This window comes from Rana temporaria, chromosome 2, assembly GCF_905171775.1.
Source record: "Rana temporaria chromosome 2, aRanTem1.1, whole genome shotgun sequence".
Taxonomy (NCBI): domain Eukaryota; kingdom Metazoa; phylum Chordata; class Amphibia; order Anura; family Ranidae; genus Rana; species Rana temporaria.
In genome coordinates this window covers 231,692,809-231,720,602 of record NC_053490.1, presented here as the reverse complement: position 1 = coordinate 231,720,602, position 27,794 = coordinate 231,692,809, and the positions used below count along the sequence as shown (strand labels likewise).

Genomic DNA, 27,794 nt, shown 5'->3' with positions numbered 1-27,794 from the left:
GTTGCAGCCAGACTCAGTGGAGGGAGATTTCTGCAGCATATTTGGCAAGTACAGAATCACAGTATATAGATAAAATAATATGCAAAGTGGTTGGAGGAAAGCTTCAGAATGGCAAAGATGTTTTTATTACAAAATATGTGAGGAAACGGCAGTTCCTCTTTAATGTGTGCATAACACTGGTCAATATATAAAAAAGGATTGGAGTGAAGATGTGCTTTCTTTTGTTGCAATAATTTAAAACACTAAACACTGTTTACATATGCACAGCATACATATAGTGTGGCATTGGGCACATCCATGTTACAAGGCAGCCCATACAATTTAGCATTGAAGAGGAACCTAATTCCACTGACATCAGCAAGGCCTGGTTCACACTAATACAATTTCAGATGTGGCATTGAGTTGCATGACAATGGAAATCATTGTTTTCAATGGTGTCCATTCACATCAATGCAACTCAGAATGGAGTGATTTTGGAAAAAGTTCCTGTACCACTTTGCTGCAATTCCAGTGCAATTTGGACTTCGTAAAATATACTAACCTTATCAAAGTTGCGTCCAAGTAGCACTACATAATCACACTGGAAGTGGGAACAAAATCATATGCAGCAGTGTGAACCTAGCCTACAACAAAACACAAGATAGTAAGGAGCTGTCATTTTCTTCTCAGCCATATTGGCTACCTGCTTCCAGGGATTTCCCAACCCTGGTATACTGTAAACACAAACACATTTTACAGCTTCTAATAACTCGTATGATACTGCCTAAAAGACTCCAAGAACACAATTATTTGGTTCTTTAAAATCTAAAATCAACCACAAATTCTAGGTGTGCAAATACCTACTATACCTTAATTGGGGCAAACAAATGATAAAAACTCATCTATCTGATTCTTAATAATGATTCTTCCTGGGTGTAATGCATGTGGTAGATAATGGGCAAGTGACATTTCCCAAGCATCCACAATATGTACCTTAATATCTGCAAACATTGCTCTCATAACAATGTCCAACTGTAAAGAGAACCAGTCGCTATTGAATAAGCTGACTTCAGGCCCGAGCTCCTGGACATTGGCAGAACGAATGATTATGGCCGTGTTAGGACTGCGTTCAAGCAAACGGAGGACAGCTGCTCGTATGTTCCTGAGACGTCTTGCATATACTTCTACTGGAAAGGTGCTGAAGTGAGACCAGATGGTCATGGCCACCACAGTGTTCTGCCCTCCAACTATACCGTCCAATTCATTTGCAATGTAGCGTAGCTCATTACTCGAAACCGTTGAAAAGCGGATAGGTGGCCCATGACAGCGAAATTTTACCATTATATTATTGTCAATATCAATGGATAAGAAAGGTCCAACGTTTTTAGGGCTGCCCAGATCAAATGGCTTAAGCTCTGTAATACAAAAAGAAATATAATATTAAGCTAACAAAACAAAAAAATGTAAATGAGCATTCTCTCACTTTATTTAGGAGCAAATAGATTCCTCTGTTCATTTAACTACTTCAGCTCCGCCGAAAGACAGCTACAGAGCGGACCTACTTTGCCGGGAGGGTGTCCATGGACGTCCTCCCGTTCTCGAGCGGGCGGCACGCTCTGTGATTAGCGAGTCAATGAGACTTGGCTAATCACAGATCGACCCCTTACCACGTGATCAGCTGTCAACCAATGACAGCTGATCATGTGATGTAAAAAAAGCTGGCAATCAGCTATTTTTTCTCCTCGCGCTGATCGCGTGAGGAGAAAAGAAAAAAAGGAGATCACCAACGGTTGTCAGAGGAACATCAGTCCAGATCAGGGAGAGCAGCCGCCTGCTCATAGGTGCCACCTACCAGTGCACAACAGCACCGCCTACCAGTGCCCACAGTTCCAAACATCACTGCCACCCATCAGTGTCACCTACCAGTGCCGCCTATCAGTGTCAACTACCAGTGTCAACTACCAGTGTCACCTACCAGTGTCCATCCCTGGTACCTATCAGTAACAACTATCAGTGCCACCCATCAGTGCCGCCTTATCTGTTCCCATCAGTGCAGCCCACCAGTGCCGCCTCATTAGCGCATATCAACAAAGGAGAAAAATTACCTGTTTGCAAAATTTTATAACAAAACTGTGAAACATGATTTTTTTTTTCCCCAAATTTTCAATTTTTTTTATTTGTGTAGCAAAAAACCCCAGGAGGTGATTAAATACCACCAAAAGAAAGCTCTATTTGTGTGGAAAAAAAAATGATAATTATATATCAGACAGGAGGCTCATATCTTATGCATTATCTTTCTTTAATAATGCCCATAGCAGAAATACAACTTTTTCAGTGATTTCAAGTACAAAAAACGTTTTAACTGAAGAAAAAGAAAAACTACAATACCCAGCAGCCCTCAGGCTGGGTCTGCCAATCATGAGGCAGGACAGCCGGTATATAAGGGGCTGCCCCCTTAGAACCTTCCTCTTTCTTTCTGCTCATGGCAGAGATAAGTATTTCTATGTGATATTGTTTGTTCTTTCATGCTGGTAATATCTTACTTTCATAATATCGACATCTGTGGCATCGTGGATAGTATTTCACTATCTGCGGTGCGCCTTTATTTATTTTATTTTAATATTAATTTTATGTTGATTTATTTTAATGGTTGTTTTAATTTTATTTACTGATATATATATATCGTTTATTGTCTATCCTTTGGGGGGGACGCGGTCCCCCCCACTAATGTGTACATTTTCGTACAGTTATTGTGCTTATTTATGCGCTTGTTTAGGGTACTAAAACGCTGCTTCTTTGCATTCGTTTGCCCCCTGTGCCTGGGGCACTCTATTCACGGCCTCCCGGGCGGGCTCCGGCCGTTGCGCACCCCATCCGGTGCGCTCTGACACTTTCTACCCAGTTTCTGACTGAAGGTAGGACGGCGCCAGTTTACCATCTTGGCGCCTTTTTCCTACCTTCCGTCTTGTTCTCCGTACGCCGCGCGCCCTCTCCTTAGAGCGTCTCGTCTCTGAGGGGGGCGTGGCAGTGCGGGCCTGTCTCCACCAATCGCGCTAGTGCCGCGCGATTGGTGCGGGCGTGTCCTGAAGGCCCCGCGTCATCCTATCCCAGCTCGGGAGACGTAATCTCGCGAGATTACGCTCCCATGAGCTAGGATGTCGCTCCCCATCGCCGCTACGCAAGTGTGAGCGTGCGGCTGTATGGGTCGGAGCTCTCTGTGTAGATCTCGGTGATCTACTCAAATCACGTTGAGGCCGTAGTCTCGCGAGACTACGTCCTCTTCATTCGTGATAGGCAATCTTCCCTCACATACTCCTGTCACTCCTAATCGTCGGTTCTTGTTTCTGGGAATTTATTCCCCTGGAATCTAGCTTCAAATACAATGCATAAGAAAAAAAAAAAAAAAAAAATATATTAATTTAAATAAATTACAAATATATATAAATAAATTGTACAAATATATATAAATACATTACAAATATATAAATAAATTATTAGAATATATAAATAAAATATATAAATAAATTATACAAATAATTAAATAGATTAACAAATAAATACATAAATTATACATAATATATAAATATAAATAAATTATTCGAATATATAAATAAATTAATGTATAAATAAATTGTACAAATAGTTAAATAGATTATACAAATAAATATATAAATTATACAAAATATATAAATATATTATATTATACATATACGTAAATTAACCACAGCATTGTTCCTGTACTATGCTGTGTTACTGTGCTGTTCGCAGACCCTCTCCTATAACTGACGACAGGACATTATCCTGCTTGTGTCCCTGAAGTGGTGGACACAGTCCTAGTAGACCCAGTCTCGACAAGGCTGCAGGGGTTCAAAATTGTTCAGTAGATCCGTCCAGCGGCCATGGCGTCGGTTATGCCAACCCGCCTGCAACCCCTATGTCCGGACCAGCCGACAACGGTCTACCGCCCCTAAGAAGGGCGAGGTGCCCCAAAACGCCGCCACGTTCTGTGGCCCCGACTCCCCGGCAGGGGAAGTAAATAACATGCTCCAGGCAGTACCCTCCCAGGACTGCCGACCCACTGCCCTCCCAGACTCCTATTGACCCCCAAGCCTCGGGGAGATGCGCATGCAGAGGCAACGATCCGTTAGACGGACTAAGCCAGACCCATTCGTGGACTCTTCCAGAGTCACCCGCGATGTCTGAGGCGGCTAACACCTTTGAGTCTGAGGATGATGATGATTGTTAGGGCAGTGGGCACATGGCGCTTCATGACAACGCCAACCCTGTATCCCAGGCTGACACATTATTGGACTCTCGTGGAGAGCCATTGTCGATTCGGGGGCGATTTGCCATCCACACTCCGGTGACTGAGCACCTCTACCCGAGGTGGCCCAACATATATCTATACTGGACCCAGAAACCGGTCGGTAAAGCCCACCGCAACAAATTGAGGGCGTAATACCCCCTTCCATTGCCATATGAGATTGTACACACTCCCGGGGTGGACCTCATACTCTGGAGGTATCTCACCAAACACGGGAAGTATCCCCAGAAGGGAATAGAAAGGTCCTTCGGACCATACAGGCCAGGGTCTTAGATCTTTTGGACCTATCACCAACATCATACGCCTTAGGCCGGGTACACACGGACAAACATGTATGGTGAAAGCGGTCCGTCGGACCGTTTTCACCATACATGTCTGCCAGAGGGCTTCTGTACGATGGTTGTACACACCATCGTACAGAAGTCCGCGCGTAAACAATACGCGGGGCGTGTCCGCGGTGTCGCCGCGTCGATGACGCGGTGTCGCCGCGACAATGACGCGGCGACGTGGGCGGCCCGCCTTTAAAATGCTTCCACGCATGCGTCGAAGTCATTCGACGCATGCGAGGGACGGCGGGCGCCTGGACATGTACGGTAGGTCTGTACTGACGACCGTACATGTCCGAGCGGGCTGAATTCCAGCGGGCTGTTTTAAAACAAGTCCAGGAATATTTGTCTGCTGGGAAAAGGCCCGGCGGGCAAATGTTTGCTGGAATTCGGCCCGCTCGCGCCCACACACGACCAAACATGTCTGCTGAAACTGGCCTGCGGGCCAGTTTCAGCAGACATGTTTGGTCGTGAGTATGGGGCCTTAGTGAGCAGGCTACCACCGCTGAACAACCGATTGATCTATCCCAACTTAGGGGCTGGGCCCAACGGGCAGTTGCCTCCTGGGATGCACGAACACTACGTGCCCGACAGGACACCACCGATCAATCTTAATGAGACTTGATCAACAGCTGCCCCACCTAACCGAATCAGACCCCGGACCGACCACCGAGGGCATGTTATTCGGGATCACGCTGATTACACGTATTTCTAGATGGTAGGGCTCTATTCCAGCCGGGATAAAGCCCAAACATCATTAATAAGTCTAACACAGTACAGTAACTGTCTATCAGAGTTATAGCGCCAGACACGGACCTGGTCCCTCTTCCCACTCGGTTTTCGAACCTGAACACCGCCCTGATAAACAACGAATTGCAGGACCTTTGGATCAAGCAAGCGATAGTAGAGGCGGACCCGCTCCCTCCCTCGATTCCTCAGCAACATCTTCCTGGCCAGGAAAGGGTGGCGGTTATCGCCCAGAGGTAACTTGGGAAACCTCACCAAATTCTTGAACCCGGTGGCGGTACTCTGCGGAACAGAGGGGTAAGGTTGATTATCTATTCGAACGACCTACTATTAATGGCTCGTTCCCCCCTCGCCCGGCGAGCGAACACGCCTCCCAGACAACTCCCCATAGACCACGGGGAATCTATCCTCTCCCCATCTCAGGTGATGGGATTCTTGGTGGTCACCAACCGAGCGACCCTTCGGCAACCTATGACCATTTGGCCACCATCTGCAAGAGATCAGTATCGTGCCGGGCAAACAACGGGTATCCTTACGCGGACTGGCTCGCCTGGTCGGCTCGTTATCGGCGTTAATCCAGGCCTTTTTTCCAGTCCCCTTTTCGCTATCGAACCCTTCAGAGACTCAGAACCCTGCGTTTTCGCTAGGCAGTCAACCGCTTGGACGCAGAAACCATGATGGAACTACGGTGGTGGTTACGTCAGGCCAGCGTACGGAACGGCAAGACCACTTTCAACTCCACAACGGATTTCGTCATAGAGTTGGATGCCAACCGCCTCGGCTGGGGTGCTCGGTGCGGTCCCTCGTCCACAGAAGGGACGTGGTCCGCGGTGGAGTCCCTGCTGCAGGTCTACACGTGGAACTCCTGGCGACCTTCTCGCCATCAGGAGTCTACTGCCACACACGTCCTACCACGGTGTGTTCTTGCGTATGGGCAACGTTATCACGGTCCAGTACGTCCGTCGCTTGGGGGGTCCCAGATCCAAATCCTAGCGGATCTGGCAAAGACTTCTGGCACTTCTGCCTGGGACATAACATCGTTCCGCTTGCGGAATGCACCCCTGGCATTCCCACTATGGTGGCAAATTGGAATTCTCGTTACCCGACCGATTCCAGCGATTGCCGACTGTGCCGGTCAGCATTCTTGGCCCCGCTCACTTATAGGATCCTTTCTCTCGTCTTAACCATCAACTCCCACGCTTTAACGGCCAACGGCCGGATCCGGAGGAACACGCTTTGGACGCCCTCCGCCAACCTGGTCACAGGGGACACATTACGCGTTTACCCCGTTCTCATTGATCCTCAGGGTCCTCCTTTACATTACGGACCTGAGAGCATCAGTCGTGTGGTTCACTCCGCGGTGGCCGACACAACCATGGTTCCGGATGACCGTGGATCTCCCCAGGTTGCTTCCTCACTCTCCTCGCCAGTCCGAACGGGGATCTGCACCCTCTACTCACGGCACACATCCTTCCTCTCCTCGCATGGCGGGTTTCGGGGTGCCGGTCGCGGACAGCGACCTTTCATGTACGGCTGGGGATCTCCTTGCCTTGGCCTGGGCCCCGGGACTAGATCGACATCTCGATCAGCCTGGGAACTCTAGGTTAGGTGGTATGATCAACGACGGGTTGATCCCGTACAGGCGTCTACCGGTAGTGACCACCTATCTGGCGGACTCTTTTGTAGCCAGGAAGTCCTATAGCTCCCCTAACGTCTATCGCTCTGCGATTTCAGCCTACCGCTCCCTTGTAGACTTGCTACCGGTGGGTAAACATCCATTGGTGTATCAACTGGGAAAGGCGTTTAAGTTTCCACGCCCATCACACCCAAGGTTTCAGCACTCTTGGGAGGTGACCGAGGTCCTGACCACGCGCTCGGACTGGGGGGACAATCTCCCTCTGTCTTGAGGTTATTGTCCTTTAAGCTTACTGTCCTCTCGTGTCTGATTCCGTCAAACGTGTGTCAGGCGCCTCGGCGTTGGACATATCCAGGCGTCGGATCTCGCCTCGGAGAGTCAGGCTTTTCCGTCGTGCGTGGGACAGCGACGGGACTCAATCGGGTTCTACCCGTTCTTCTCCGCGCATCCACAACTGTGCGTGCTCCACTGTATACAGGCTTCTGAGTCCTTGACGGCCCCGCTGCGATCTTCGCATTCTCCCAACTCCTCATTTCCTACGTTAAACCTCAGCTTCCGGATTCCTTGGCTACGTTAGCCAGAGGGCTACGGTCGGTCATGGAAATGGCAGGGTTTGACATAACCCTGTTGGTTGCCCTCTCCTCCAGTGGAGCAGTGGCTACTACGGTCGTCATCTCGGCCGGCTCCCTCTAGGACCTACGGCTAGCGGCGGACTGGTCGTCCCGATCATCTTCCGCCAATTCTGCTTCAGACCGGACGAACACATATCTATGTCAGTTTTGTAGTTGTTTCATTTATTATCATTTATATATATATATATATATATATATACATGGTTATAGCTTTGAACTTGCATAAGATATGAGCCTCCTGTCTGATATATAATTCGAGATTTTCCTAGCTTGTGACGGAAAATATTAATTATATGAAGACAGGAGGCAAGTATCTTCCCTCCCGACCCAACCCTATCACGATGTTGTTTATCTCTTGTTCTAGGCTGTTGAACCACACATCCCGCAAGTCGGAGGCTGTTACGTCCCGGAAGTTCGTTTTTCGCTATCCCCATTGGGATTGATGTTCCCGTTTCGATCCACGGGTTTTAGTTCACCGCAGACCGAATATGGAGGCTCCTACTGCGTTCCAGATGCGGAGTCGAGATGCCGTTGGCTGAATCCTGTACCGAAGTTCCAGTTTGTCAGGCCCCGGTGTTTCGAACTGTTTGCTGTTCCAGGTTCCCTGCCGATTCGCCTCAAGAAAGAGGAAGGTTCTAAGGGGGCAGCCCCTTATATACCGGCTGTCCTGCCTCATGATTGGCAGACCCAGCCTGAGGGCTGCTGGGTATTGTAGTTTTTCTTTTTCTTCAGTTAAAACGTTTTTTGTACTTGAAATCACTGAAAAAGTTGTATTTCTGCTATGGGCATTATTAAAGAAAGATAATGCATAAGATACTCGCCTCCTGTCTTCATATAATTAATATTTTCTGTCACAAGCTAGGAAAATCTCTAATTTCATTTGGGTACAGCGTTGTATAACCGCACAATTGTCATTCAAAGTGTGTCAATGCTGAAAGCTGAAAATTGGTCTGGGCAGGAGGGAAGTTAAAGTGCCCAGTAAGGAAGTGGTTGAAAATGTTAAAGCCCAATTAAACTTTTATTTTACCGTAAATCAGCTAAATATATTCTAGGTGCATCAAATCAAAATGTGTGGAAAGGGTGGTCTCTCTTCAGAGGTCTGACACACCCCCTGCCAAGTCACACCTAATCAGCAAAGTACACACTCCCTCCAGTTTGTTTTAGAACTTTGACACACACACTATACAGTGGCAAAAAAAGTATGGAAACACTTTGGAATTAACTTATTTTTCTGCAGTAATTTGCCATAGGTCCTCACAACAATAGACAAACACAATGGCCCGGATTCACAGACAACGGCGCACATTTATGCCGCCGTAGCGTATCTCCTTTACGCTACGCCGACGCAGCGCAGAGGTAAGCATGGAATTCACAAAGCACTTCCTCCCAAAACTGCGCTGGGTTTCCAAGGCGGAAGTGAGCGTGAGCCATGCTAATGAGGCGTGACCCCATGCAAATGATGGGCCGAGCGCCAGACAGATACGTATCACCAACTGCGCATGCGCCGGGACGTGGAAGCCTCGTTATGCGCATGCTCAGAACCACGTCGGAACAACTGCCTAAGATATGCCAGATCACTGCCTACGGCGTGAACGTAACCTACGCCCAGCCATATTCACGTCCAACGTAAACTACGTAAAATACGCCGGCTTGTGTTCCCTGGGGCAGACCTTTGCATGTCTGCTGCTGGGTTACACCTCCTTTATGGGGCTTAACTTTACGCCGGACGTACAACTTACGTGCACATCGCGTAGCCTGCGTCGGGCGCACGTACGTTTGTGAATCGCCGTATCTTCCTCATTTGCATATTTGAATAGAAAATCAATGGGAGCGCCACATGCGTCCAGCGTAAATATGCGCCCACTCTACACCGGCGTAGGCAAGTTACGTTGGTGGAATGAAGCCTGTTTTTAGGTGTATCTTAGTTTTGTGGGCTCGGCGCACAGATACGACGGCGCATATTTGCACTTACGCGGCGTATCTCGAGATACGTCAGCGCAAGTGCTTTGTGAATCCGGGCCAATGTGCTTATAAGCTGATAACATACAAACAATGATAATTTCTCATGTCTTTACTAAACATACATTAAACATTCACATTGCTGGAGGAAAAAGTAAGTAAACCCATAGCCCAATTTCTTCAACAAAAGCGAATTGCGGTTAGTAGTTTGCAATTAATGAAATTAGTTTGGAGGTGTGGTTTAGACCTACTTTGATTGATAAGACACTAAAACATTTTTAGATTGCCGTTAATGAGAAACATCTGCTGATATGGACCATTCCTCACAAAAAAGGAGCCCCCCCGAAGATTTACGATCAAGATCAGTTGTTCTGCATAATACTTATTTCACTCATTAAAATGCAAATCAATTTATAACTTTTTTGAAATGTGTTTTTCTGGATTTTTTTTGTTGCTATTCTGTCTCTCACTGTTAAAATAAAATTATAGAATGATAATTTCTTTGTCAATGGGCAAACTTACAAAATCAGCAGGGAATCAAGTACTTTTTCCCCCCTCACTGAATAGTCCTGAATATAGGAAAATATATACAAAACATTCACAAATGGAAGAAGAAAAAAGCCTATATACTTTAAATTAATTTTTCCTTCATACCGAGCATCCACAGAAAGTATTCACAGCGCTTCACGTTTTCCACATTTTATTATGTTACAGCCTTATTCCAAAATGGATTGAATTCATTATTTTCCCTCAAAATTCTACAAACAATACTACATAATGACAACGTGAAAGAAGTTTGTTTAACCACTTCCTTACTGGGCACTTAAACCCCCTTCCTGCCCAGAGGACTTTTTGCGATTCGGCACTGCATCGCTTTAACTGACAATTGCGCAGTCGTGCGACGTGGCTCCCAAACAAAATTGACGTCCTTTTTTTCCCACAAATAGAGCTTTCTTTTGGTGGTATTTGATCACCTCTGCGGTTTTTATTTTTTGCGCTATAAACAAAAAAATAGAGCGACAATTTAAAAAAAAAAATGTTTTACTTGTTGCTATAATAAATAGCTCAATTTTTTTTTTTTATCCTCAGTCTAGGCCGATACGTATTCTACATATTTTTAGTAAAAAAAAAAAAAATGCAATAAGCGACTGGTTTGCGCAAAAGTTATAGCGCCTACAAAATAAGGGACAGAATTATTATTTTCTATTATTTTTTTTTTACTAGTAATGGCGGCGATCTGCGATTTTTATTGCGACTGCGACATTATGGCGGACACATCGGACACTTTTGACACCATTCACATTTATACTGCGATCAGTGCTATAAATATGCACTAATTACTGTATAAATGTGACTGGCATTGAAGGGGTTAACACTAGGGGGTGAGGAAGGGGTTAAATGTATTCCCTATATAGTGTTCTAACTGTGGGGGAAGGGGGGGTGACTGGGGGAGGTGACCGATCTGTGTCTCTATGTACAAGAGACACAGATCGGTCTCCTCTCTCCCTGACAGCACCGCTGTCTGTGAGAGCTGGCAATGAGAAATGATCTCATATGTAAACATATAAGATCATCTCTCATTGGCCGCACAGATCGCCTAGCAAACGGCCACTCCGATTGGCCGTTCATGGCGATCTGTGATTGGCTGTGTCCAAGGGACACGGTCAGCACAGAAGTTCCCCGCTGCGCGATCGGGAGCGCGCGCGGGGAACGCGCAAAGGGGCGGCCGTAAAAACACGGCGCCCCAGAGAAGTAGAACCACCCTGCGGCCGTATATAGTCGTACGGCCGTCGGGAAGTGGTTAAAATCTTTGCACATTTATTAAAAATAGAAAACGAAAAAAAAAAAATCACATGTACATAAGTATTCACAGCCTTTGCCATGACACTCAAACTTTAGCTCAGGTGCATCCCGTTCCACTGATCATCCATGAGATGTTTCTACAACTTGGAGTCCACCTGTGGTAAATACAGCTGAAAAGCACACACCTGTCTATACAAGGTCCCACAGTTACCAGTGCATGTCAGAGCACAAACCAAGCCATGAAGTCCAAGGAATTGTCTGTAGACCTCCGTGGCACAGATCTGGGGATGTGTACAGAAAAATGTCTGCAGCATTGAAGGTCCCAATGAGCACAGTGGCCTCTGTCTTTCGTAACAGGAAGGAGTTTGAAACCACCAGGACTCTTCTTAGAGCGGGCCGCCCGGCCAAACTAAACGATCGGGGAGAAGGGCCTCAGTCAGAACCCGATTATCACACTGACAAAGCTCCAGCGTTTTTTTGTGGAGAGGGAAGAAAGATTGTCTCTGCAGCACTCCCCCAATCAGGCCTGTATGGTAGAGTGGCCAGACGGAAGCCACTCAGTAAAAGGCACAAGACAGTTTTTTTTTTTACATTTACAAAGATTTCAAACATACTTCTTTCATGTTGTCATTATGGGGTATTGTTTGTAGAAATTTGAGGAAAATAATGAATTTTGGAATAAGGCTGTAACAAACATGTGGAAAAAGTGAAGCGCTGTGAATACTTTTCGGATGCACTGTAGCTACAGTAAATAAACAATCGACTGTAATAAAAGTCCCACTGTTTCTAGTAGTAGTATGCTTTACTGCCTTGTGGGATGCAGGTGGCATGTTACATGTTTGTGCCTCGGATCAGGAGCCCCCACAAGGTGTAGAAGGGTTGCATTCAGAAATACAGAAGATATGTATACTGTAGGCTACCCCACTAACTTATCAGCTTATTCAATTATTTTGTAACAAGTTCCCATTGAATAAAAATTCACACAATCCAGGTTTGTCTGGATAGATTGGATATTCACACCACCCAGACAAACCTTTCAAACATAGAAAGCTATGTCATGGTAGCCACGTAAAAAAATAACCAGTACTCTTTGAAACTTGATAACAATGGAAAGAAAAAGAGATCAATAGAACAGGAAATTACCTGGAACAAAATCTGTCAGGTATTCAAACCACTGTCTTATTGTAGAATCACCAAACAAATGTACCACTTTCCCTTGCAGGCATTCAGTAATATCAGAAGGCTTTTCAAATTGCCATACAATAGATCTTCCAGACACCCACTGATCTCGATAATAATACCCCGATGGAGTAAACTTGGAGCCAGGAAGGAAATTTATATCTGAAAATCAGGAAGGACTAGAAAAGTTAATACTGTTGCTCTTTTTACTTTATGTTGATCTTGTTAAATATACAATGTAAAACTGACCCGTCCAATCTTAGCTGACCGCCATAACATAAATGGAATATTCTGAAGTGCCCATAAAAATAATGCTGTAAGAATTACCGTGATAGACTTATGCCTTGTACACACAATCGGAATTTCCGGTGGCATAAAATCCGATGGAATATTCCGTCAGAATTCCGTTCAAGCTGTCTTGCATACACACTGTCAGTCGTAAATCGTTTCTGAATCCGGGCCTAAGAGTGCAAAATCTGGTGCAGCGGTGGATAGTCGATCACTTCTAACTTCAGCTTGTTCAATTAAGCTTTGACAAAAAAAACTGAAAGCTGATCGTTTTCTATGGAGAGCTGCACCAGATTTTGTACTCTCCAGTTTTAGCAAATCAGCTCCAGTGTGTTACTGGATTTTAAGCACTTACTTTTAATGTTTTACATAGCTATACCTGCAAAAGGAACCAGCCTGAAGTGATCTAGCAAAACTTCATTTTCTGACTAAAAGTTCGACTGTAAGAGTATATCATTCTAACAGGGATGCAAATGCAATAAAAACCACAGTGACATTTACTAAGACTGGAGCAGGCAGAATCTGGAGCAGCCATGCATTGCAACCAATCAGCTTCTAGCTTTCATTTCAAAGCTTTAAGCCCCTTTCATATGGGCTTTCCAATCAGGTCCAGGTTTAGTTTTTCAGGCAGAACTCATCAGAAGCTTGGTGTGCAATTTATATCTGCCTACCTCCGCGTCTGCCCAGGTCTGAAAAATAAAATGGAAAAGGACTGCATCCTTTTTCATTTTTCTGAACATAGACCATGAGGGATCAGAGGTAGCCCGATTTAAACAGAAGCATGTCTGTTTCAGTTTCAATCTGGCTATTCTTGGTACCCTCATGGGTTTGCCAACATCCCATGTCAAAAGGTGGGGAAAAAAAAAAAAAATGAGCACAGATGTCATAAAAGGTTTGCTTTATAACATGATTGATAAATCTGACTTTAATAGACATCTTAATAATGTTTTTGGTGGCTGTACTTTGCACAGCCTCATTATATTTTTATACCACTTTACTGTGCAAGCCCGACAGTGTCTAGATGAGGCCTTTTGTAGACAAACCGTATTTATCGGCGTATATCGCGCACTTTTGTGCCCTGAAAATCAGGGCAAAATCGTAGGTGCGCGATATACACCGATACCCACTTCCCGCGCCGTGTTTGAATGCCTGTGCCGCAATATACCGAGTGCAGTACACTCGGGTACATTCGGCCAGGCTCGGCTTCACTCGTAGTCACGCTCTGTGACGTTTATGCGTGAGAAGCCGAGCCTGGCCGAATATACCCGAGTGTACTGCGCTCGGTATACGTCGGCGGAGGCTTCAAACTGAGCACTGGAAGGCAGGGATTCGACATGAAGACAGCGCAGGAGAAGCCGGGAGGACACCACCGAGGCCGCAGACGGACGCCGGACCGGACAAGGCCGCCGGGCAAGACACCAAAACTGTAAGCAGTAAAATGTAATACCATTTTTTTTACAGGAAAAACGGGTCAAAATTAGGGGTGCGCGCTATACGCCGGAGCGCGCAATACCCCGATAAATACGGTACTTTTTTTGTATAACTTTACAGATACAGATTCTTCACAGACATCCTTGGTTACTTTGTATATGTCTAAGTGCCGGGATGCGGGAACCAGCGCAATTCCAGTGCCGGTTCCCACATCGCATACAACTAAATGCGATGCGAATTTAGCCATATTATCTGACCCTATAAAGAGCGGCAGACATACCTTTAATTTTCCAAGGATGAACCGTCACAGTATCAGGGCCACTTGCCACGACTGGAACTTTGATATTTATGCCACTTTGGGAAACAAAAGTAAAGGAGCAAATTTTAGCCAATTAGATTTACCTAAGGAGCTTGTACATATAGACTCGAAGGCCTGGCACCTAGCAAGTATCATGGCAACAAATTTGATTGTCAGCTCTCCCAAGGAAGGCCCTCCCGAATTGAATTGTATTGTACTGTCTCCCTTTATAATGTAAAGCACTGCGTAGACTGTTGACGCTATATAAATCATGTATAACAGTAATATAACACTTTTATAACTCATTAACACTGGCAACGGGGACTAGCCCACATGTATGTTATCAGGGAAATTAGATAATGAGACGTCAGTGACGTCACTAGGGTTGGTGTCACCTGGTACGGTAAAACATGGTGTCACCCCCCCCCCCCCCCTCCAAGATTCCTCCGATCAGGCTAGTGCATTGGCGCGGCTCCCCCACCCCAGCCTGCCACAGATCTCTGCCCTGCTGCTGCCAAGTGACAGCAGGACAGAGCAGTGGACACTCTCTCCTGTGTAGCCTGCCACAGTGCGCTGGTCAGGCTAGTTTTGTGTTGGCAGCGCATGATCTTGTGGCCACCCCAAACCGGTCCCTGTAAATGTTGCGGTCAGTGCTTGAGCGCTGATCCGTGCGCTGTCACGGATGAGAGTGGCACCATCGCAGTCGGATATCACTTCTTATTTGATGGTGTCCCCTACGCCCGGACTGGGCCAATAAACAGGCCCCAGCATTTAGACTGAGCAGGCCAGCACATCCATGTTGCAGTGGAGCAACATAGATGTGCTGGTACAACCCAATTCTTCATTCATGTCTTCATGATCTCAGACAGGAGCAGTAAAGTGGCAGTAAAGTGCGTTACTTAAAAATCTCCATAGGCGACACTTTGAAAATTTTTACAGGTTACCAGTTTAGAGTTACAGAGGAGGTCTAGTGCTAGAATTGTTGCACACACTCTAATGCACGCGGCGATACCTCACATATGTGGTTTGAACAGTGTTTACATATGCGGGCGGGACTTGCATGTGCGTTTGCTTCTGAGCACGGGCTACCGGGGACAGGGACGTTTAAAAATTATATATATATATATATATATATATATATATATATCTTTTTTATTTTTTTTACACTTTTTTTTACAATTTTTTTGGTAACTTTTATTCCTTTTACAAGGAATGTAAACATCCCTTGTAATAGGAATAGTGTGCGACAGGTCCTCTTTATGGAGAGATGCAGGGTTAATAAGATTCCAGGCTGGAAAGCATGAGATTGCGAAAAAAAAAAAATCACCGTTCTCATGCTTACTAGCCGCAATCGCGGCATTGTTTACTTCCGGGTACCGGTAAAGTGGAACTGAAGTCTTTTTTTATAACAGCCTGCAAGCAGGCAGGCTATTATGGCAGGAGACATGCAATGTCTGTTTTGCAATAACATGCACCTACCTACGTGCTCTCAGTGATCTCTAGCATGTAAACTGAGCTGCGTTTGTGAAGTTCAGCTTACAGCACCATGCCGATCACTGTGTGCTGGGATGATTGCCTTTTGTGCAAAGAGCGAGGCTATCCCACTCCAGCCAATGAAGATGGGCAAAGACTGGAAAACACAAGAAGATGCCGGTGAGAGATGAGAACCTTTGGAGGAAAGGTGTGCAGGGCTCCCTATAGCCCCCTGTCACAACAGTGCGATTTGACAGTTCCAAATCACATGACAAGTCGCAGCCTATTTTTGTCTATGGAACCATTCAAATCAGTACAACTCCAACTTGCACCAATTTGAAAAAGGTTCCTGGACTATTTTTGGCAATTTCATGAGCGACTTGCATTGACATCTGTGCATGAAGTCACACAGATGTCGACAAGCCGCACATGAAATCGCACTGACCAGCGGCTTTAAAAACAAGCTGAAAGAGCAAGATTCCAAAGCCACATACAGTGTGAACATGGGCTTAGTTCCGCTTTAACTCTTAGATGAGCTGGTTGCATTCATTTTCTTTTTTAGGATTTTTTGCTTTATTTTCACCTGATTATCTGGCCAGTAAGTTTGTTACTTTTCAACTTTTTTAACAGATAATTAGAGGGTTGAGGCAGAGTGGCAGTTCGAGTGTTAAAGCGGGAGTTTACCCTTAGATGGATGCTCATTTAGTTTAGGGGAATCGGCTAGTTGTTTTAAAATCCGAGCTGTACTTACCGTTGTAGAGAGCGATCTTCTCCGCCGCTTCCGGGTATGGATCTTCGGGACTGTGCGTTCCTTCTTGATTGACAGTCTTCCGACAGGCTTCCGACGGTCGCATCCATCGCGTCACGAGTAGCCGAAAGAAGCCGAACGTCGGTGCGGCTCTATACTGCGCCTGCGCACCGACGTTCGGCTACTTTCGGAAAATCGTGACACGATGGATGCGACCGTCGGAAGCCTTTCGGAAGCCTGTCAATCAAGAAGGAACGCCCAGTCCCGCAGCCCATACCCGGAAGCGGCAGAGAAGATCGCTCTCTAAAAAGGTAAGTACAGCTTTGATTTTAAAACAACTAGCCGATTCCCCTAGACTAAATGAGCATCCATCTAAGGGTAAAAATAGCAATTTACCGGTGAACCTCCACTTTAAGACAAACCATTTAAAACTGACAGGGCTACTACAATGGTAAGTAAGTAAAACCTTTATTCCAAAAAACTGTTGCTGCTTAAAAAGCGTTAGCTGCAGTTTGGATTTAATTTGTTAGTCAAGTCAAATCTAAATCTGCTAGTGCATCTAACACTACTTTCTCCCCAATTTGACAATGCTGCTGTCCAGAGATGTCTCCATTGTTCCTCCATCCAGAGTGGAGACATCCCAAGACAAGAAGTATGTTACTGGCTGGATCACTATGGAAAAATAAAAAGAATAGAAGCTTAAAAAAAGAAAACTCATGCAGCCATCACAATTATGGATTGGTAAGCTGCAATATATCACATTTTTGTTTTTGGGTTAAATAACGCTTTATGATCTAGACCAGGGATCTCCAAACTACAGCCCTCCAGCTGTTGCGGAACTACACATACCACGAGGCATTGTAAAACTCTTACCTTCAAAGACATGACAAAACATGATGGGAATTGTAGTTCCTGAACAACTGGAGGGCCATAGTTTGGAGACCCCTGATCTAAATCACGTTAATTTTATATATGGCACCCACTATGCAATAGGTTCAAATAATACGCATTTATAATGCATGTCAAGATCTATTCAGTGTACCTTTGAAAGAACATGCTTTCTTCAGAAGTCAACAGATTTTTTAGATAGCCACCTTTAGCATGATTGACTCGACTTGAACAAGACAGCTTGTCAGGCTTGTAACAAAACCAAGGTTCTCCCGTCTTCAGGTCTGTGTAGTTGCACACAGGCATTGTCCTAGGCAGACAAACATTGCACATTTTGGTTTCTGTGGTACCACCAGATCGAAACAAACTCTTAAAATAAACTCTGTCTGGTTTCTCCTGGCGTAAGCGCTGAAGAATTTGGATTGCTTCACTTGAGTGGACCAGAGTTACTGATACAGTCACCCTTCCCGGCCAAAGTAAAGTAAAATAGATACTATAAAACCCGTTCTGGTGATCAATCACCTTTCCTACTGCCCCAGCTTTCAAAATCGGGGAATGAATTTTGGCTTGCAAGTAATCTCCTCCATATTGCTTTGGATTTCCTTCAAAATCATGCATCCTAACCAGCACTTCCACAATATCCCCCAACTTAAACTGTGACTGAGACTGTAAGATCACAAAATGGCTGTGTGCTGCGTCAGTGCTCTTTAGGAAAAGGACTTTGCCATGCGGTGGTTCAGGCCATTCCAGTGCTTTGAGCAAGCGTTTCTGTTCCTCATATTCAGGTTTGGACAGGGTTTGATGCTGATAATCACAATTGGATTTTCTGCTTACGGGCAAACGAAGATGAGTTGTATCTCTGCTCAATTCTGTCCATCCTGGTTCCAGACTTGTCCTGCGACTTAGATGCTATAAAAAAAAAAAAAAAAAAAAAAATATGATGAAATGTAGTATTGTCTGTAGTTATGCATCAATGAATGTTATAATACTAGTTATTTTTTTTTGACCATCTAAAAAATCTACTCAAAACTGGTATTCTAATTAAAGGCTAACTCCACCTTTCTTACCCCGTTACACCCATATTTAAGATATTTAGACATGAACATTGCTCACTTCTAGAACAAGTGAAAAACTTCAAAGCACACTTCATCGTGCCCTAATCTCCAAGTGGTATCTGGCAGCAAACATCTCCTTTACTTTATAGAATGTATTAAGGTAATAAACCTTCTGCCTTCATAATCACTTTAAATCACTTCCTTCTCCTGAAAAGGACTACATGTCCCATGAGGCATTGCTCCTCGCCCATTCACAAGTTCTCAGGCACTTACTGACATGCATGAACGGTGTACTGAGCTATATGTGTGCTGCACTCTGTTTCCTGATATGTAAGCAAATAATGCATTCTGTATGGAGGCCAACTAATCAATAATGAAAATAGTTGACAACTATTTTTGTTATTGATTATAATCTATAAGGCCTCATTCACACGACGGGCCGTTCGGGTCCGTCTGTCACGGACCTGAACGGCCGCTCCATGCATCCCTATGGAGCGTCGGATATCAGCATAGACATGTCCGCTGACATCTGACTCAATCCGACCCGCTAAAAACAGACGTATGGGGGGCCACGTCCCCATCCGTCCATGCGGATCGGATCGGGTAAGATCTAATGAAAATGGACATGCATCATCAGATCGCTCCATAGGACACAGCGGTGCCTGACAAGCCCCTCCCCGCTCAGTGAGCAGAGAGGAGCTTGTCATCCGTCGGCTCAGCGGAGATCTGCGGACTGATCTCCCGCTGAGCCGACAGGAGCAGGCGGACTCCGTAGCGACGGAGTCCGCCAAGTGTGAATGAGGCCTTACAGTGCATCCAGAAAGTATTTACAGCACTTCACTTTTTCCACAATTTTGTTATCTTACAGTCTTATTCCAAAATGGATTAAATTCATTATTTTCTTCAAAATTCAACAAAACAATAAACCATAATGACAATGTGAAACAAGTTTCATTAAAATCTTTGCAATCTTATTTAAAAAAAAAAAAAAAAAAAAATCACATGTATTTACAGCTTTTGCTGCGACATTGACAATTGAGCTCAGGTGCATCCTGTTTCCACTGATCATCCTCCATGTTTCTGCAACTTGATTGGAGTCCACCTGTGGTAAATTCAGTTGATTGCACATGATTTGGTAAGACACACACCTATCTATATAAGGTCCCACAGTTAACAGTGCATGTCAGAGCACAAACCAAGCCATGAAGTCCAAGGAATTGTCTGTAGACCTCCGAGACAGGATTGTATCGTGGCACAGATCTGGGGAAGGGTACAGAAAAATGTCTGCAGCATTGAAGGTCCCAATGAGCACAGTGGCCTCCATCATTCATAAATGGTAGAAGTTTGGAACCACCAGGACTCAGCCTAGAGCGGGCCGCCTGGCCAAACTGAGTGATCGGGGGAGAAGGGCCTTAGTCAGGAAGGTGACCAAGAACCTGATGGTCACAGAGAGGAGAACCTTCCAGAAGAACAACCATCTCTGCAGCATGCCACCAATCAGGCCTGTATGGTAGCGTGATCCTCACAGTAACCTTCTATAGAGACACCAGAAAAAGACAACGTTGTCAATGTGGATACAAAAAGTCCCCAACCTGGTCATAAGAGGTAGTGACAAAGGTGGCAACATTGTGCTATTATCGGAAAAGATGTACAAGAGGGAGGTTATGCGACAGCTAAAGGATGAACCGACCTACAGGATACTCTCACAGAACCTGTGGTTGAAAAACTCAATATACTGTTACAATTGGCCTTTGATGACGGACTTATGTCTAAAAGAGAATTTGAGTATTTACGTGTAAAGGAATATTTCAACCTTTTACACAATTCCAAAATGACACAAGTGTAAACATGTCAGGGTGACATCATCACCGTGGTAAGAGAGCTCTTTTATGGACACCCATGCTGATATTATAGACGTATGGATCTACACTAGCTGGGAAACAATGAACAACACACTGTTTATTTGGCTGGACTATCTGCATTAATATGGGACTGACAGGCACAGTGAAATTTAAGGTGCCATCTCACCGACAGCGAGTAAAAATCTTCAAGGTTTGGCAATGATGGTTTTCTTATACCTCCTCCTGTCTTCATTGAGTGGATCCACTGACACCTGATCTGCCCGACCATTCCCCGATCCAAGAGACTGTTGAATCTCTGGGGAGGATTTCATTGTTTGTATCGTCTACCTGAGTGCAGTTCCAGCCTTTTCATTGCACAATTACATAGCTGATCCTGCAGCAGTGATCCATCCAGGCTCCACCTTTCTGGGACACCCACATTGAATTACAGGCACTTCCTGTCCTTGGGGTGACCATTCAATGACAGATCCATGAACAGCAACCTTTACACGGTTTTTCAGCAGCGATTACCTATTTGCAATCTTCATTGTGCAATCTGTGTTTTACACCATTCAGCTCCATTGAAATTCGATTTCTTTTCCCCCCCCATATCCTGGTGGTGTGAATGAAAGACATGCATGATTGAGGTGGGCTGCTAGCAGCTCCATGTATCCACATTGACAACGTTGTCTTTTTTAATCGTTTGCACTGGTGGTAGTGTGGTATTTTTATCTTAATGTTACTTTTTGCTACATTGTGTTAAAGTATTTTTCCTTTAACCCTGGTGTCTCTATAGAAGGTTACTGTGAGGATCTGCCATCTTCAACTTTTTTCTATATGCTTTTCCTTCAAATAGACCACTATTAGGTATAGGGATTAAGGAGTGGGGATAATTCCATGTATTTGGTGATCCTCTATTTCAGTATGTGGCTATTGCAATGGTGATTTTTACTTTTTGTTTACCATCTGTATGGTAGAGTGGCCAGATGGAAGCCACTCCTCGGTAAAAGGCACACCACAGTCTGCCTAGAGTTTGCCAAAAGGCACCTGAAGGACTCGAAGACCATGAGAAATAAAATTCTCTGGTCTGATGAAATAAAGATTAAACTCTTTGGCCTGAATGGCAAGCGTCATGTCTGGAAGAAACCAGGCACCACTCATCACCTGGTCAGTACCATCCCTACAGTGAAGCATGGTGGTGGCAGCATCAAGCTGTGGGGAAGTTTTTCAGCATCAGAAACTGGGAAACTAGTCAGGATCAAGGGAAAGATAAATGCAGCAATGTACAGAGATATCCTTGATGTAAACCTGCTCTGGACCTCAGACTGGGGAGAAGATTAATCTTCCAACAGGACAATGACCCTAAGCACACAGCCAAGATAACTAAGGAGTGGCTACAGGACAACTCTGTGAATGTCTTTGAGTGGCCCAGATAGAGCCCAGACTTGAACCTGATTAAACATCTCTGGAGAGATCTGAAAATGTATGTGCACCGACACTCCCCTTGCAACCTGATGGAGCTTGAGAGGTCCTGCAAAGCCAAATATGAGAAACTGGGTGTGCCAAGCTTGTAGCATCATACTGAAAAAGACTTGAGACTGTAATTGGTGCCAAAGGTGCTTTAACTACTGTATTTATCAGCGTATACCGCGCACTTTTTTGCCCTGAAAATTAGGGCAAAATCGTGGGTGCGCGGTATACGCCGATACCCGCCGCCGAGTTTTGAATACTGCGCCGACATATACCGAGCGCAGTACACTCGGGTATAGTTGGCCAGTCTCGGCTCCTTCCGCGCTCACGTCCTGGACGTACAGGACGCGAGCGCCAGTGTTGCCGAGCCTGCCCGACAATACACGAGTGTACTGCGCTCTGTATATGTCGGCGCAGTATTCAAACTCGGCGCGGGAAACGAGCGGGGAGGACGCGAGGACGCCGCAGAAGGACTCCGGACCCGACGAAGAGGACACCCGAAGCCCGCAGACGGACCCCGGACCCGACGAAGAGGACACCCGAAGCCGCAGAAGGACGCCGGACCCGACGAAGAGGACACCAGAAGCCGCAGACGGACGCCGGACCCGACGAGGCCGCCGCGCAAGACACCAAAACTGTAAGTACAAAAAAAACTTTTTTTCCACAGGATTTGGGGCCACTTTAGGGGTGCGCGGTATACGCGGGAGCGCGTTATACCGCGATAAATACGGTAAGTATTGAGCAAAGGCTGTGAATACTTATGTACATGGGATTTATTTTGTTTTTTATTTTTAATAAATTTGCAAAGATTTCAAACAAACTTATTTCATGTTGCCATTATGGGGTATTGTTTGTATAATTATAGGGAAAAAAATGAATTTAATAGATTTTGGAATAAAGCTGTAACATAACAAAAGGTGGAAAAAGTGATGTGAATACTTTCCGGGGTGCACTGTATGTTGATTAGTTGTTTCAGCCGTAGAGTTCTTGCACTTTAGTGTCTACTTTTAGGTGCAATAACCCATGGCAACCACACAGAATTCATCTTCCTAACTGGTATGACTTTAGGAGAGTGAATTATTTTATGACACTTCAGAATAAAAAGTCTTTATGGTACAAGTCTTGTGGCCACTTACCTCTACCAAATGAATGTTACTAACCAGCACAAGGACAGCTATTAGGAATAGCAGGGCAAAGCATAGCTTGAACCTATAGAAGGTACACCACATCTTCTAAAAATCGTTTTCATATCCATATTATTCTTCCATGTGGTCATGGCCACAGCCAGTCAAGGCAGCTCTGATCATTCATAGTTCTGTCTGTTATGCTGTTTATTCTGTGAATCTAAAGCAAAAAATATTGGCATGTTATTTTTCACTTTATTGGTAAAGAACAATCTGGTCTACCAATAGAATAATGAGTGTATGTTTCTGACATTTCTCTCTGGCAATGTAATGCCTCGTACACACAATCAGATTTTACCACAGGGATTGTGTGATGGCAGGGTTTTGTCGGATAATCCGACCGTTTGTACACTCCATCGGACAATTGTTGTCAGAATTTCCGACAACAAATGTGGGATAGCGTGCTTTAAAATAAAACAAATGTGTCTTGTCGGATTTCCCGATCATGTGTACACAAGTCCATCGAAAAAAAATCCACAGTACAAACACGCATGCTCAGAAGCAATGCTAACCATAAGACAACATTAGTGGAAGTGGCCCAAAGGGTGGCGCTAAAGAGCAGAAAAACCACGCCGTTTGTTTGTTAGCCGACAACGTTTTGCCGTCTGTATGCAGAACAAGTTCACGGCCAACGCCCTTCGGACAAAATTCCATGGCTAGGTCTGCGGAAAATCCGATCGTGTGTACGAGACTTAGAACTGTTGGTAACAAATAAGACAGCTCTACCGTATATTGTCAAGCACAACATTTAGCACTGAATAGAGAACAAAGTCTATTGAAAACCATTTATTTAGTAGGAATCCATCAACTGTGTCATGCTTTGTATTGCTGTTTGTTTGTGTTGAAAACTTTACTTCTTTTTGTCCTAGTGACCACTGTCACAGGAATGAAAATAAGGAAAATCCTAAAACTGAAACAAGAATACAGGGAAAATCCTCCACTATAAACAATTTCTGCAGCGCATACACACAAATCTTTTGTGCAAACATGAACATAAAAGAAATACAATTAAATTGTTGCTCTCCTGTATGCGCTTGAGTCATTTAATGTCACATTGTGTAAAGACAACTGTCTAAGAAAGGATTTTCCCCACTTTAAAGAGATTTCTAATCATTTCCTGATTTGTGTTCAGGACAGAAAGTGAAGTAAAAACCCAAGAGGGGTTCTAACTATTTTCTACTATACGGATATATTTAAAAAGGGAAAGTTCCACTTTAAATCCTCCTCCCCCCTCCTCTGCCATATTTGGCCTATCATTTTGAAGGGGGTAGAGCAGGTACCTGGTTTTGACAGGTATCTGCTCCCATTTCCGCTCAGATCGCCTAGGCGATTTAAGTGCAATCTCCCCTTCCCCACAGTCTTCTGGGACATGTCACAGGCCCCAGAAGACTGCAGAACTGTTTACAAAGCGCAGCCAGCTGTGAAGTGGGCTGCCCACGGTTAGGATGCCGGTGCCAGGAACCCAAAGACTAATAAGAAGGACTAACCCAGATGAGGACAGTGCTGGACACATGGACAGGCAAGTGTCCTTTTATTAACCACTTCCATACCGCGCCTATTCTGGCACTTCTCTCCTTCATGTAAAGATCATAATTTTTTTGCTAGAAAATTACTCAAAACTCCCAAACATTATGTATATATTTTTTAGCAGAGACCCTAGGGAATAAAGTAGCGGTCACTGCAACTTTTAATCTCGCATGGTATTTGCGCAATCATTTTTCAAAACGCCTTTTTGGGGGGAAAAAACGGTTTCATGAATTAAAAAATTACAAAACAATAAAGTTAGCCCAATTTTTTTGTATAATGTAAAAGATGATGTTACACCGAGTAAATAGATACCTAACTTGTCACACTTTAAAATCGCGCACACTCATGGAATGGTGCCAAACTTTGGTACTTAAAAATCTTCATAGGCGACGCCTGTTATTTTTATAGGTTACCAGTTTAGAGTTACAGAGGAGGTCTAGTGCTAGAATTATTGCTCTCATTCTAACGCACACTATGATACCTCACATGTGTGGTTTGAACGCGGTTAACATATGTGGGCGGGACTTACGTGCGTGTTTGCTTCCGAGCGCGAGCTACTGGGTACAGGGGCGTTTTAAATTTTTTTTTTTTACTTATTTTTACACTTTTTTTTTTTTATCACTTTTATTCCTATTATAAGGAATGTAAACATCCCTTGTAATAGGAATAGTGTGTGACAGGTCCTCTTTATGGAGAGAGGCGGGGTCAAAAAGACAACACATTTCTCTTCCAGGCTGAAAAAAAAAAAAAAAACAACACTGATCTCCTGCTTTTGTGGCTTTGTTTACTTCTGGTACCCGGGCCTCCGGTGGTCATAGAGCCATCTGGTCACCGGTCATCTCTATCAGGCGGCGGCCGATTCGTTCTCCGGGCCTCCCGATGGCACGGGAGAGCCCGGAGAAGCACCGGATGGCGGCAGGAGGGGGGGGGGGAACGTCCCTTCCCGCCGCCTATAAGAACTATCAAGCAGCGGTACCGCCGCTATGATCATTCTTATGGTGCGCAGAATTGCCGCCTGAAAAGAAGGATATCTGAATGATGCCTGTAGCTGCCCCCTAAAGTACAGGACGTCATATAACGTCCTACAGTAGGGAAGTGGTTAAAAGTCAGCAGCTACGAGATTTGTCCAGAGTGAACAACCGCTTTAAAGTAGTACTAAAAAGCCTAAAAAAAAATATTTACTTTAAATTTTGGAGGGTTATAACCCCTTTTAGTTTTTGTTTGCCAACTTGTCCCTTTGTGGAGATTTCCCTTCACTTCCTGTCCCATAGCCAAAACAGGAAGTCAGAGAAAATCCCCCCAAATTGCGGGAATCCCTGGTAGTCACCAAAACTGGTATGCCCATTAAAAGAGTTCCCCTCTATTCCTGTTCTGGTGACAACCCAAAATGTTGGATTTTCTTTGATTTCCATATTCAGTGAAAAATACCACTTTCCGAGCGACTGTCCGATAATCTAATAAATCTAAATTTTTCTCATACGATACCAGAATGAACGGTTTTCATTTAATCAGTAAAAAAAAAAAAAAATTAGACCAAGACCACGCATGCTCAGAAACAGACTACATTACATTAAATCACTTCCGAAGTTCGGACCCCTCCCCCTCTGGTGTCACATTTGGCACCTTTCAGGGGGAGGGGGGGTTCAGATACCCATCTAAGACAGGTACTTGCACCCACTTCTGGGCATAGACTCCCGCAAGGGGTCACGCCCCTTCCTGTAATCCCCCAGCTGTCTTCTGGGAAACACACAGGTCCCAGAAGACAGCGGGGACCAGTGAGGACGCGCAGTGCGACTTGCGCATGCGCAGTAGGGAAGCAGGAAGTGAAGCCGCAATGCTTCACTTCCTGATTCCCTCACCGAGGATGGCGGCGGGGGCAGCCGAGAGCCGAGCGATTGATCGGCTTCAGCTGCCAACATCGCGGGTGCCCTGGACAGGTAAGGGTTCGTATATAAAAATTCAGCAGCTGCAGTATTTGTAGCTGCTGGCTTTTAATATTCTCTTCTTTTTTTTTTAGGCGGACCTTCGCTTTAGTAACCTCTTAATTTTTGATGAGACTAGCATGGAGAAAAAAAAAACCACAGATGATGCTGTCTCGGGTTCTCATTGGATAAATTGATTGGCTCCCGCTGCCTAAATCCAGTGCAGTGACAGGGGAGCCAGGGGGTGGGACCGAGTCCTGCTGTCTGCGTCAATGGACACAGCAACAGGACTGGGAAGCGTGTCCGCACGGGTGCCCCATGGAAAGCGGTATCCAGGCTTCTGGACGATCATCGAATCAGCTATGAACATTGTGCTCACCCCAGAAAAAAAACGAGCGATTGAAAAATAAATGTGCCTGGAATTGGGCTAGGCAGAAAACCTGAAAGTATGGCGTGAGCATGTCTGAATGAGCCCTATGCGATTACATTTGACCAGCCGCAGTCAGTGTCAGCCTAGCATTGGTTTGTACAGAAATCCACTGACCTGGGCAGTGTATGGCTCTGTGAATGAGGCCTAAAAAAAAAATATGAAAACTAATGCAGCCAGCACATCTTCGGATTGGGAAGCTGCAATATATGAAATGCTTGCTTTGGGGTTTACTAAGCAGTGTAATACATGGCCTATCTCTATGCCTATGCCCACTGATGGGAAAGGGGACCGTTTGTACACAGACACCATTAATAACTATGATATTTCCCCAGTTCTGGGAGTGCTGTATTATTGTAGTCACCTTGTGGGAATAGTACATAGAAAACATTGCACGTTAGGCCATTATTACCACACAGAACTGTGCACACGGCATTGCCACCTCCACTACTGTGCTCACCTCTCCTCCGGTATGTGCCATGTCTGGAAACGGGCATGGAGCTCCCTTCCCTCCTCTCTAAGCCCCTCCTATGATCGGGCGGCAGTACCACCTCCAGCTGAATGTCGTGCCTACGCTTCCGCCAGGAGTTGTATAGAAAGCTGATGTGTTCTTCCTGTTATCCTCCGGATGTACACAGACTCCTCCTCTGTTTGAAC

At 45.0% G+C, this 27,794-nt stretch overlaps 1 protein-coding gene across 1 annotated transcript; it reads right to left on the bottom strand.

The window, feature by feature from the left end:
• Positions 1 to 124: 124 nt before the first annotated feature.
• Positions 125 to 27,794, bottom strand: NXPE3 (neurexophilin and PC-esterase domain family member 3). The gene is made up of 6 exons (XM_040336621.1): positions 27,598 to 27,794; positions 23,214 to 23,421; positions 17,866 to 18,620; positions 14,585 to 14,658; positions 12,550 to 12,747; positions 125 to 1,394 (listed from the first exon to the last, which is right to left on the bottom strand). Exons 2-6 carry the CDS (start codon positions 23,304 to 23,306, stop codon positions 850 to 852), a joined length of 1,665 nt encoding a protein of 554 aa, XP_040192555.1. The 5' UTR covers positions 23,307 to 23,421; positions 27,598 to 27,794; the 3' UTR covers positions 125 to 849.